Here is a 12,627-nt window from a genome sequence, read left to right as displayed (position 1 = left end):
AAGGAACTGATCCTCTATCCTAAAGGAGGCAGGTTCGATTCCTGGGTAGGACACAGCCGTTGTACCCTTGTGCAAGGCACTTAACCTGCTTGTTGCTTCAGTGTATATCCAGCTGTATAAATGGATGCAACGTAAAAAGTTGTGTAAGCTGCTGTGGATAAAAGTGTCTGCTAAATGTCTGTAATGTAATGGAATGGTCAGGGTTGCAATGACTGAAGTCTGGCTCATGGTATCAAGGCAAAGTCCAGCCACGTTTTCTACTCTTTACCCTCAGAAAGCTTGCACCCACCCCTCAGGAAAACACATACAGAAACATGCTTTGGTGCTCAAGGGTTTGGATGCTGGTTCTTACCTGTTTTCAGCCTCCCCCACCTGCTTCTCACCTGTGTTCAGTTACAGCTACAACAGGCCACAGCAATACCATGACAGACGGGCTGATTGTATTATCACATATAGTGATTTATTCAAAGGGGTTTATTATACATTGTAATATGAAAGGATATTCAAACAAGAGCTATTTTCCATGTACAAATAACAATACATAAACTGGATTTCACCTCCTCATTTTAAATGTACAAAACTTACTCCCACGGCTGTCTTTTAGCAGCGTTGCAACCTGGCAAGACTTTAAAATTCTGAAAATGTTCAAAAAGTACAAAAAAACAAAACAAAAACCAAACAAAAATAATTAAGAAAACAAAAAAAAAAAAAAAATTAAAATAAAAAAAACGGAGCACTTCATTTTCTGTCAGATCATAAAAGAAAACTACTTCCACTATAGGAAAATAAAAACTATGGGAAAAAAACATGAAGGGTAAAGAATATCAAAATGTACTGCTCCACAGGGCAGACAAAAAAAGGCTAAATTAAAATGAGAAGAAAAATAAAAGAAAAAAAAACCTGCCATTGTCCAATGTTCCAGACACAGAGAAATACAGTTTCGTGCTTTAAAAAAAAAAAAACTTTAATACAAAAAAAAACCAAAATCAACAAATGCCTAGAAAAAGCTTATTCAAAAGACTTTACATTAATAACATTCTCATACAGTACAGCACATACTGTGTGTTTGCGTGGAAGAGCGGAGTATCGGGCGACGTGGGCGAGCGGGGACAGTCCTACAGAGTGACCGCAGAGCGAAGAGGAAGAGGAAGAGGAGGAATATGGGGCGGGGGGGTTGGGGGTAGGCGGAGGCAGAGTCGCTCAGTGGAAAGGGCCGGTTGGTCAGCCTCTTCACTCACACAGAGTCTCCACACAAGGGGCGCTCTGACTGGGGCGGAGACACAAAGAAACTTTTCTTTTTTTTTTAAAAAAAAACCTTATCCCCCAGCAAGAGTCCGTAGGGTTTGTCATTGCGATAGGAGCACAAGCGTCCCCCTTACACGCCTAAACTCCTTCTAATAATAATAACAATAATAATAATTATAATAACTATAAAAACAAACAAACAAACACATATTTATACAATGCTTTGTTTCGCTTCCTCCGTACAGGTTAAAATTTAGTTTTGTTTTCTTTTTTTCCATCTTCATCTCAAGTAAGAATATATATATATTTTTTTGTCTCATTTAGTTTTATACAGTGCAGAGTATATGGGCTTGGATTAAATAAATGTGTTTAATGTTTGTCGCCCCCTAGTGGGCATCCTGGGTCACTCGCTCACGGCAGCTGTCGCCGCCGCCGCCGCCGCCTCCTTGTTGCCGGGGACGCAGTAGTTGGGCCTATCGGACGCCTCGAAGCCCGGCAGGCAGACGCACTTGTAGGATCCCTGCGTGTTGACGCACTTGCCGTTGTGGCACGGCGACATCCGATCATCTTTGAGCTCGGAACACTCGTTCACATCTACGAGGGGGGGGGGGGGTCGGGGGTCGGGGAGGGGGGCAGAAAGAGTTTACGTCAGGGTAGCAGGAAGCAAAAAATATTTACACGATGATCCCTTTTTGGGAAAGGATCCCATGTACTTAATATCATTAATGATAAACCAAAGTTCTGAAAACAGTTTAGGTCTTAAAGGGCAAAGATGGTATTGTGAAGTAAGTAACAACTGGATATGAATATTAATGGAAAAATACAAACATCCAGTTGAGTTCAAGGTTGATAAAAAGGCGTCCGAGGTCTTCTGGTGTCTGCACTGGACTGTAACTGGACTTGGTCGAACTCGTGAAAATGCAACAATATTTTTTCCCAAATGTAAAAATGCACAGACTGCAGTTTGAGCTAACTATCAGGTGTGCAAATGCATCTAATTGTACAGATATGCTGTGTGGTTGAATCCTTCCAACAACGACGCAGTTATTAAATCACTTATAAAGGCATTCAACAGTAGATCATAAACCAGTGGTGTGAAACTCGTGCATGGAGGCGTGTGATGCGTTTCATCCGTCAATCTTTATGCACACACAATGCTCCTCGCAGCCCTGCCCAGTTAAATTAAACTCACTTATCAACGGCATTACAGACGTCATAAACAATCCGCTCCTCCTCTACCCCCCCCCCCCCGCGCCCTTCTCCTACAATACCTCCAAACTGACTTGACAGCCACAATCAATCTACATTAAATCGTTACTGTACTATTATCACATAAAGTGTACTAGCACAAAAACAGATTTCGCGATTATCAGCCAAATTGCACTTCCGGAACTAATGACTCAACGGGAACACGGAGCGCATTAAAACGCGCGTCCGTTTTAAACGATGCGACGGCAGCCCGCTCTTCCTCATCATCCGTCCGCCATCTTCACATCGGAACGATTACGCGGCGCGGCGCTAAATTAAAGCGGGACGAGGGCCTGTTTGATGCGGATAGTGATTACTGCGGGACGGGCGTCCAGACGAATCGCCTGCTGGCGAGCAAACCAATCTCGCCTCGCAATTACTTAGTCTTTTTTTTATTTATTTATTTTTTTTACGCGCCTTCGTCACGCAGACCCGCGAGGCGAACGCGAGCGGCTGCTCAATTGCCGCGGGAGACGGCGGGAAAAAAGGGGGGGGACCGCTGAAGGTGAACGCGGAGACGCATCGTCACCCCGACACCCCCGTACGCGCAAACACGTTGTACATCGTGTTTGTTTACGCCACGCACGCGACGCAAACAACGCACGCCGCAACCGCACACACACACCCACACGCACACACGCACACACCACACCACGACACCACCAGCTGCACACGCGCACACACGCACACGCACGCACGCAGACACGCACACACACGCACGCACGCACGCAACGCATGCACTGCACGCACATCGCACGCACACCACGAGACGCACACAACAACACACACGCACACACAGGACACTACGCATGCATGCACCGCAGCACACAGCCAGCACGTGCACACACACATGTGCATACGCACACACGTGCATATGCGCACGTGCACACACCGACACACACAACACATTCAGTGTGGCAGGTGTGCACACTGAGCATGCACACCTGCAGCCAGCACAGCCTCGGCCGTGAGCGTGCACACCTGCAGCCAGTGAGCGTGCACACCTGCAGCCAGTGAGCGTGCACACCTGCAGCCAGTGAGGGTGCACACCTGCAGCCAGTGAGCGTGCACACCTGGCTGACTTAATCCCATCCTACACCTGCCAGGACGAAACCATCTGTCTCCTCCTTTATATTTTTTTACCATCGGCTAACGGCTCAGCCAAGGCGCTGACCTGCAGCTGCCTGTGGGACCTACCAATGGAGACCCCTGGGAGCTCTTCGCTGGTATATTTTCAGAAAAATGAACCTTCCCGTGACGTCTCTATTTCCAGGAGATTTTACACACAGCAGTAAACCGCCTTGACGTTTGCGTACGCTGTAACTGGACTGCATTCAGACTCACACACGTTATTTCCCTCATTACTCCAGTAGCAGTGATCAGCCCAAGGGAACATTAACTATAGCAAACACAGGCTTCACGTCACGTCACATTACATTACATTTTGGTATTTAGCAAGCGTGACTCACACAGATTACACTTTTACGTACGATGCATTTACAGAGCCGGTTATTCACTGAAGCTATTCAGGGCTAATCATCAGCTGGGTGTCAAACCCTCACAACCCAGAAACCCACAAATGAGTCACAAGCCCATTGTTTCCAAGTCCTGAATTGGCTGCTGGTTTTTAAAGGATGCCACAGACAAAAAAAAAAAAAAGCATTCAGACCATCCAGGAAGTTTTTAGTTTCTGCCATCCCTGGTGGTTCGGAGTTAAAAAAACAGTTTGAGGAGCAGCGGTTTTAGCAGGGGGGGTGGGGGGGTGGGGCAGTGGGGGGGGACAGACGGCAGTCACAGCGCACCATTCAGACAGCTCCAGAGCACACACCATGAGCCGCGGTGCAATAATAATCACCGCGGTAATAACAGGAACAATTATGTACCCCCCCCCACCACCACCCCTCCCTCCGTTTTCCCCACAATCTCATCTCTACAGCTGCTATTCTAATTAATGTGCAAGAAGACAAAAAGACATCTACAGAAACACAGCGGCGGGGGGTGGGGGGGCGGAGCTGGAAGACGAACGCTGCTGGCCGCCGGACGCATTAATACGCAGCAGGACAGGGGGCTTATCCGCCGGTCAGATGACGCACGCGACTGAGCTCACCCTCAGCCTCGCCTCGCCTCTCCGCCAGCCTGCCTTATTCATTCGTCTCCGCCCCGCGTCTGCTCAGCGGCCCGGCCCCCAAATCGCAAACGCTGATAAGGTTTCCTTTTCTTTCTTCTTTTTTTTTTTTTACAATACTTTCGTAAGCGCCTATTTTTACTCCTCCTCCCCATTAAGAGCGCTGAATTCGGACAGAGTGCGTCTTAAAATGCGTTTGAAAAGCATCTGCAGTGTGATGCAGCTGGAACAGCATTTGGACTTCAATTTCTGCATTGCATGGAAAAAAAGTGTTAAATCAGGAAATGAGAGGCCATTGTTTTCTGGGCCAGGTGTGGCCCAGGTGAGGCCCAGGTGTGACCCAGGTATGACTCAGGTATGGCCCAGGTAAGGCCTAGGTGTGACCCTGGTGTGGCTCAGGTATGACTCAGGTATGGCCCAGGTAAGGCCTAGGTGTGGCCCAGGTGAGGCCAGGTTGACAGGTGACCCAGGTGTGCGGTGCGCCCAGGTGAGGCCAGGTTGACCAGGTGAGGCCCAGGTGTGACCCAGGTGTGACCCAGGTGTGACCCAGGTATGACCCAGGTGTGACCCAGGTGTGGCCCAGGTGAGGCCCAGGTATGACACAGGTGTGGCCCAGGTGCGGGGCGCGGCTCTCTCACCCACGCAGGCCATGCGGGACATGTCCAGGGTGTAGCCGTGGAAACAGTCGCAGGTGTAGCCCTCCTGCACGCGCACACAGCGCCCGTTCTCACAGCCGTTCAGGATGCCGCACTCGTCCGCCCGCAGGCCCTCAAACGCGTCGTACGCATCTGCAGGGAGAAACGCAGGAAAGAGAGGGGGATGAGGAGGAGGAAGAGAGAGGGGGGACGGAGAGAGAGGGAGGGAGGGAGGGAGGGGAGGAGAGAGAGAGAGAAACAAAGAGAGAGAAACAGAGGGAGAGAGAGAGAAGGATAGAGGGAGAGTGATAGAGGAAGACAGAGAGAAGGATAGAGGGAGAGAGAGTGGGGGAGAGACAGAGAAACAAGAAGAGAGAAACAGAGGGAGAGAGAGAGAATGCGTGTGCATATGTTATATATGTGCATATATATTTGTGTTTGAAACAGAGTGTGTGTGTGTGTGTGTGTGAAAACGTGGGTGAGTATGTTATGTGTATGCACACATACATTAATTAGAGAATGCATCTGTGTGTGCGTATGCTTTAAAGACAAAGGGTGTGTTTGTACATATGCATGACATGAAAGAGGGTGTGTGTGTGAGCACATGCGTAAGGTGCAAACAGCAAGAGAGAAAGCGAGAGAAACACAAAATGGGAGCTCTGCTGTTGAGCTCATTGTCTGCACGCAGGTTTGGACAGGTGTGTGAACAGCTGGCGGATTTCCAGCAATCCAGCAGCAAGGGATTCAATCTGCAGAGCCAGGTGACACGTGACCCCGAGCTGACCTTTACAAACTGGCTCCTGGGGATGACGTAATGTTTTCAAAGGTGCCCAGAATACCAATGAACAGCATCGCGTGTGGTTTTCACAACGTATTAATTGCACAAAAGGCCAGATGGCATTTCACTTTGGAAGCTAGCACAACATTTAATAACGATGTTCAATCCATTGCTTTAAATGTCTTCTTTTTTTAAAATCAGGACCCAACCATCAGAATCCATTAAAACAAAATTAATTAATTCAATCACTGGTTTCATCGGTTTCTGATGAAAAATTCACAAAGCCAGATTTGTCTCGGGAGAGAAAATCCAGAGAATTCAAAATACATGTATTCAAATTGGAATGATAATTAATTTATGACATGAATTACCAATAGCTTAAAAAAAATACTCCATTTGAAATAAAACGCATGCATCTCTCCAGTGTATCACATGCAGCACAATCAGTGAATTCAAAATAGTCAAGTATTTATTTGTTTGACCACCAGGTGGCAGCAACAAGCTTTCGTTCTGAGCGAGGTAAAATTAAACCTGAATCCTTTGCTCCCCTCCCTTCCCCCAAATTCCCAGCACAGTGGCTGGGCGAGGGCTACTCACGCTCTTGGTTCTCGTAGTCGGGGAGGTAGCGGGGCGACTGGGATTGGGAGCCGTACTCCGGGGGCACCTCGTGGACGGGGTAGTCGTGCTCGGAGGGGGGCAGCGCGTCGCGACCGTAGGGGCGTCGGCCCTGGCCGTGGGGCATGTTGCACATGGTGGCGTAGCTCTCTGTGGGCGGGGGGGCAGGAGAGAGAAAGAGCAACGGGATAAAAGCGTCTGCCAAATAAAATGTAATGTAAAAGAGCAGGAACTGTCAATCAGACGATTCCCACCAATCAGCGAGGAGAAGTGTCTGGGTAAGAGGAGGAGCCATGTGAGATGTGTAAATGGATAAATATGTAAAACTCAACAAATTTTTTTTGGCTCTTTCAAGCAAATAAATAATACACAGATGGATAGTCATCTTAATAGCGATCTTAATTGCTCAATTTGCCCTTTTCACACTAGTCCCATGTGCTCATTAAAAATGGACGCTATAAGATCAAGTGAACAAGGGATGAGCTGAGTGTCTTTTAAAGAGATGCAGAGGGAAAGAGACTAAATTTATAGCCACAAAGTTCAAGGTTCAAATTCTGGAAAGTTCCCTCGTTCATGTTAATGTTTTTCTGAGAAATATCTCTGCGTCAGTTGATGAAACAGACTGTACAAGCCTAAGAAAGCAAAAGCATTGTTTATCTCATCAGTGAGCAGAGCTGGTGCTGTTGGATGGAAAGTAACAGTTTCTTTAAAAAAGCATTCACTTCATACTAAATTTATACTATATATAACACTAATGCAGAAAAAAAGTTGTGTAGTTATCTTCAGAACTAATGACTTCAAATGTTAAAACTCTCAATCATGCCATATGAAAATCTTGGTCAAAATAATTGGTAAAATGCTCAAAATAATCACACAGGTTTACCCCCGATTAATATGATGTATCATATGAAGTTAACCTATGCAGTTAAATCAAGGAAAACATAATTCCATTCAAAATCTTAATAAATCAAGAGATTATTCAAGTACATCAGGAAATTCAGATACACTGACCTCACATGTTATGAAATGAGCAAATTTACAGCCCGATTATTCTCCTGAGCGTGGATTTTAACACTGACCACAGCATGCGCGAGTCGTGGTTTCCATGGAGACCAGCGTGAAAAAAAACACAAGGAAGGAGGGAGCTCTCAGCCTCGGCTTGCGTGTAAGATCAAATGCGGCTAATCCCGTCCACCTGTGCTTCCTCCCAGAAGGCCGTCTGGACAGGAAGTGCATCACGGTGGGGAAAGGATCCAGACAACATCTCTTAAAATGTACGATCGATAGTGCGGGTTTCCCTCTGAGAACAGAAAAGTTGGGAGTGCTTTGTGCATCTGCGTTCGAGCGACCACTAGTAGGAGAGCGCAGTGGGGCCGGTGTATATGCACACACAGCTGCTCTTGGAAAAGACGTTCAAGGTTGCGACTACACGTCTGGGCCTCTTTTTTTGGGGGGAAACTCACAGAAGTGTTCCCATTATAAATGACCCGCTAACACATTCTCTCACTGGGAAAACTAGCTCTGGATTATGTCCAGCGCTTTCACCATTTTCTTTTCTTTTTCTACGTGTTTCACATAACATAAAAGTTTTTTTGAAATAGTAATCTCGAAGGAACCAAAAAAGACGTCCTGTAAATTCTGTGATGATGTAAGCTAGAAAGAATTCATTAATCCCGACGCAGAAGCCATTTGTTTCTGGTAGTCAACGGTCACAGCGTGTTATAAAATTGATTACAGGAAAAGCCGGACGCAGAACCACATTCATCCAGAAAAGGCCTAGGAGATCTCTCATAGGGTTTCAGTCTATTTCAAAGGGTCATCCAGCTCAGCTGCTGAATATCAATTGTACTTTAGCAAAGGGAAGTGAACAAGCCTGTTACGGAGACATGCTGTGAATATTTTTTGGCATCACTGATCTGGAAAAATGATCTCAAACAGGTTTGTCACGTCAAAAAGAGCATAATAATCTTATTTATTATCATCATTTTCTTAAGAACTTTATTTTAGCCAGACCGTAACATGAGCTGCACCCAGCCCTCTCTCTGGCATTTGAGGTAGGAGACGGCACATCTGTTAGAGGAGGGCTGTGCCTGACTCTCAGGGTTGGGTCGAAAGGGCTTTTTGGGGGGGGATCCTAGCTGTGCTCTGGAGGTGGCTGAGGAACACGGGCCTGCCCAAATGGAGTGCCTCCCATCCCGATGGAGAGTGCACCCCATCCCCAGAGACCATCCAGCAAGGAAGGAGGGTCCCCACCACCTCTCAGTGTATGAAGCTCTGGCCTCTGCCCCACACCCACTAAACTCCACAGGGCTGCAAAGGCACCCGCTCTTATACAGGACAGCTCCAGGCTTCCTATGGTCATCGCTCACATTTCAGAAGCCCGGTAATGACCGCTGGCATCACGTACGGTGGCATTGCAGTATAACCGTTTGAGAATTGGGAAGTGGAAAATGCGGGGTTTGAAAATTTAAGGTGAAAATAAAAACCAGCAGACCCCCGTGGCTCTCAGGGACAAGGGCCGCAGACAGTGGCTGAAGTCGCTGATTTACCGCGAAACAGAAAGTCCTGGTTTCCCCAGGCTTCTCCGGGTAAGAGAAACACAAACTCGCTCAGCCGTTACCTGTTCAACCCGTTTTATTTGCTGTCTGATATTTTACGCCAGGCTGGCCAGTGCAGTGGAGGACGAGCTCCCCCCCTCTACAGCCGGGTTCCTCTTGACATTTCGTCCCATTGGGGAATTTTTTCCCACTGGGAGTTTTTTTTTTAAACAGGCCTGGTGTTTGCTCTGCTTGTTCTTTTTTGCTCTGTCTCTTGCCTTGCTACCCTGTAAAAGTGTATTTGTGGCAGTTCTATGTAAAAATAAATAAATAAATAATAAATAAAAAAAGCGCTATACGAACAAAATACAATTGAATTGAAATTGAGTCTAAGACTTCTTCTGTGGTGCGGTGCAACCCCGGCGGCTAAAGCAGAGGCTAGCGTAGCCCGAGGCGCTGAAGGTACCGTACCCGAGTCCTTCCTCGGGCAGAGAGCGCAGTCCATGCCCCAGGCCTCTCCGTACAGACAGCAGCACTCCGTGTAGGTGGTCTTCCTCTCGGTCAGCGGGCTGGTGCAGGTCAGGGACTCCTGCGTCACCGTCTGCCAGCAAATGTCCTGGTAGATATCAGTCTGTTCGGCAGGCTCTGAAACGTACACAGAGGAAGATGACGAGCGTGATGCTGCCGGATGTAGAGGCCGGACCGTGTCGCCACTGGCACTATAGTGTGAGGGATGCAGTGTCACGTAATTACCACATCGGCCACCAGGGGGCGATACGTCTCAGAGATGTTTCACAGAGGAATAGCGGGGAGTTCGATTCAAGGCTTTCACAACAAATGGGATGCAACTGGAATAACCACATGGCTTCTTTGTTAAAATAAAGACAGGTGCCATTTTGTGCAAATTGACAGAAACTATGCACAGTATTCAAAAACAAAATTAACATGAATTCCAAAAACGCAAAAGATTGCAGCTAGGGGGCAGTTATGCCACAGTAGAAACCTTGAGAAAATCCCGGCTGAATTTGAAGACCATCTTATCCTGGCAGGAAAAAGTCTACCGTTTCCTATTAATTGACTGACTGACAGACAGACAGACGGACTGGCTATATCATGCCCTCGTTAGTGTCCATACTCCTGCACTACAGAGGGTGACTCCTGTTGCCAGGAAAAGATTTGGAGCTCCAGCTATCTGAAAAAATCTGGGCTCTGTAATTCGGAGGTATCCAGGGCAGCCGCCACAGGTCATTGGAATTCCGCGCTGTCCCCGCGTCACATGACCGCGTTCACCTCAGCGCACAGAGAATATCAGCACGCGTGCTCACTGGCAGGGGGAGACGGCAGTGGGGGGAAAAAGCAGACGGAAAGGCACCTTTCCCATCTTCTTTCTGGAGCGCGTCTCAGACCAGAGGCCTTCCAAACCACATACCTCATCGCATTACTGCTATTCAAATGGCCCCAAAAAAAAAAACACCATTCTACGCCGTTCAGACTCCGCTTTGAGGAAAATCACAGGCTAATGAACAATCCTGCGCAACGCAATTGTTTTTATTTCTTGCTGGATTTCCACAGGGTGGGCGCTAACTAACTAGCTTAAGCTAACCCTGACTGCAGATTCCCTGCAGGCACCGACTGAGGGAAACCTGAGCATTTCCCCAGTGCCAGCGCAGGGAAAAAAAAGAACAAGTGTAGAAACATGGGGCAACAGCAGTGTGGACGAGGCAGACGCTGCACACATGGGCGCGCACACACACACACACACACACACACACACACACACACCACAGCCATCAGTAACCAGCCCGGATAATCAGCGCACCCTCTGAAACTTAATGGAGTCCTCCATTTTCCTAAATCATTCACCGATGGCGGTTATAAAGGCAGCACAGTTCAGCGCAAGCGATTGCATCTTGCGCTGCAGCTAATGCACCTTGACTTCGCTGCCACGGCGCGGCTCCTCCTACATCTCATCCCATCGATTTACATTTCACCCGCCGGCCGGACGTTTTATTAAACGGACCGGCTTCTGGACCCACGAGAGACGGAGGGAGGGAGAGAGGGAGAGAGAGAGATGGAGGGAGAGAAAGAGAGAGAGAGGGAGAGAGAGAGGAGAGAGAGAAAGAGAGAGTGAGAGTGAGAGAGAGAGAGAGAGGGAGAGGGAGAGCGAGAGAAAGAGAGAGAGAGAGATGGAGGGAGAGAAAGAGAGGACAGAGAGGGAGGGAGGGAAAGAGAGAGAGTGAGAGAGAGAAAGAGAGAGTGAGAGAGAGACAGAGAGAGAGAGAAAGAGGGAGAAAGAGAGAGAGAGAAAGAGGGAGAAAGAGAGAGACAGAGAGTGAGAGAGAGATAGAGGGAGGGAGAGTGAGAGAGAGAGGTGAAATTGCAGCTGCACGGTATTTCAACTGAAACACGAAAAAACAAAAGCGGCCAGCGCTCTGTTGAAGCGATAAGTAGACGAGTTATTATTTTCCCCCCCCCCAACGCCACGGCAACGCTATTGCACCGCAGAACTGACATTAATGCGACCGCAGGTTGGCCTTGTAAATCATCCCAGGGGCATATTAGTGTCTCGAATGAGATTAGGGAAGTGTTTGATAAAACAGACAACTTGCTTAAATGCGGTTTCAGCAATTCACTTTTACATTTTATATGTTTTTTTGAAGCACAGATTTAAACGCTTGCCAGCAGTGTACTTTTTTTTGGTTCCCCTGGTCTTGCTCACATTCGAGTTAAAGGTGAAATATGTAAGACTGTGCGGCTGATTTCAATATCTGCGGCAAGGTTGCATCATGCGTCTTATTATTCCAGTCACATTCAACCTGCGGTCTCAGAAGTTACATAAACGGGCAGGTCTGTGTTTCGGAGGAGCTCAAACTAGGCAGCAAAGGAAAGGGGGGACGTCTCGGGCCACGGGCAGGACTGAAAATAAACTGTCATTATTATTTTGAATCATAAACACAAAAAAATTCATTAACCCAAACCCAAACCCTCCCCCTCCACCCAAGATAAAAATACGCACAGAAGAGGATCACTGGAAAACTGGAGAAGTAATAATTTCCCCACCCACCCATTCGACAATCTTTCTGTGACCCCCCCCCCCCCCCCCCTAAAACCCACACCCCACAGTCCCCACATCGACAAGCTCGTGAACTTCATCGGTTCGGTTCACAATACTTTAGCCCCCCACCCCCGAAATGAATTCCTGGCTCCACCAACGTCCTTGTTGCAGTGCTATTAATACTGCGTGACCTCACAGCACCCGTACGGCCAATCGGTTCGGCCCTGGGTGACGACGCGCCTCCACACACACTGTTTTCACACGTGTCTTTCACACCTTCCGCTCAAAACTGGACAGGACTCCCCCTGCCGAGAGAGACAGTCTGTCAGGTCTGCGTGCAGACTCCTCAAGAAACGCTACAGCCTTCATGCAATCGGATCAAAACAAGA

General features: G+C 47.8%; 1 protein-coding gene across 3 annotated transcripts in view; it reads right to left on the bottom strand.

Moving 5' to 3' along the window:
* Positions 1–435: 435 nt before the first annotated feature.
* The window catches only part of ltbp1 (latent transforming growth factor beta binding protein 1), a 73,911-nt gene continuing 61,719 nt past the window's right edge, over positions 436–12,627 (bottom strand). For all 3 annotated transcript variants that reach the window (XM_064317196.1, XM_064317198.1, XM_064317197.1), the window contains 4 exons: positions 9,655–9,828; positions 6,629–6,796; positions 5,257–5,406; positions 436–1,839 (listed from right to left, as the gene is read on the bottom strand). In XM_064317196.1, the coding sequence (XP_064173266.1) occupies positions 1,649–1,839; positions 5,257–5,406; positions 6,629–6,796; positions 9,655–9,828 (683 nt within the window). In that variant the 3' untranslated portion in view covers positions 436–1,648. The remainder of the gene's footprint in view (positions 1,840–5,256; positions 5,407–6,628; positions 6,797–9,654; positions 9,829–12,627) is intronic.

Source organism: Anguilla rostrata, chromosome 18 (genome assembly GCF_018555375.3).
Source record: "Anguilla rostrata isolate EN2019 chromosome 18, ASM1855537v3, whole genome shotgun sequence".
In the NCBI taxonomy this organism is placed as follows: domain Eukaryota; kingdom Metazoa; phylum Chordata; class Actinopteri; order Anguilliformes; family Anguillidae; genus Anguilla; species Anguilla rostrata.
This window is presented reverse-complemented; position numbering and strand designations above follow the sequence as displayed.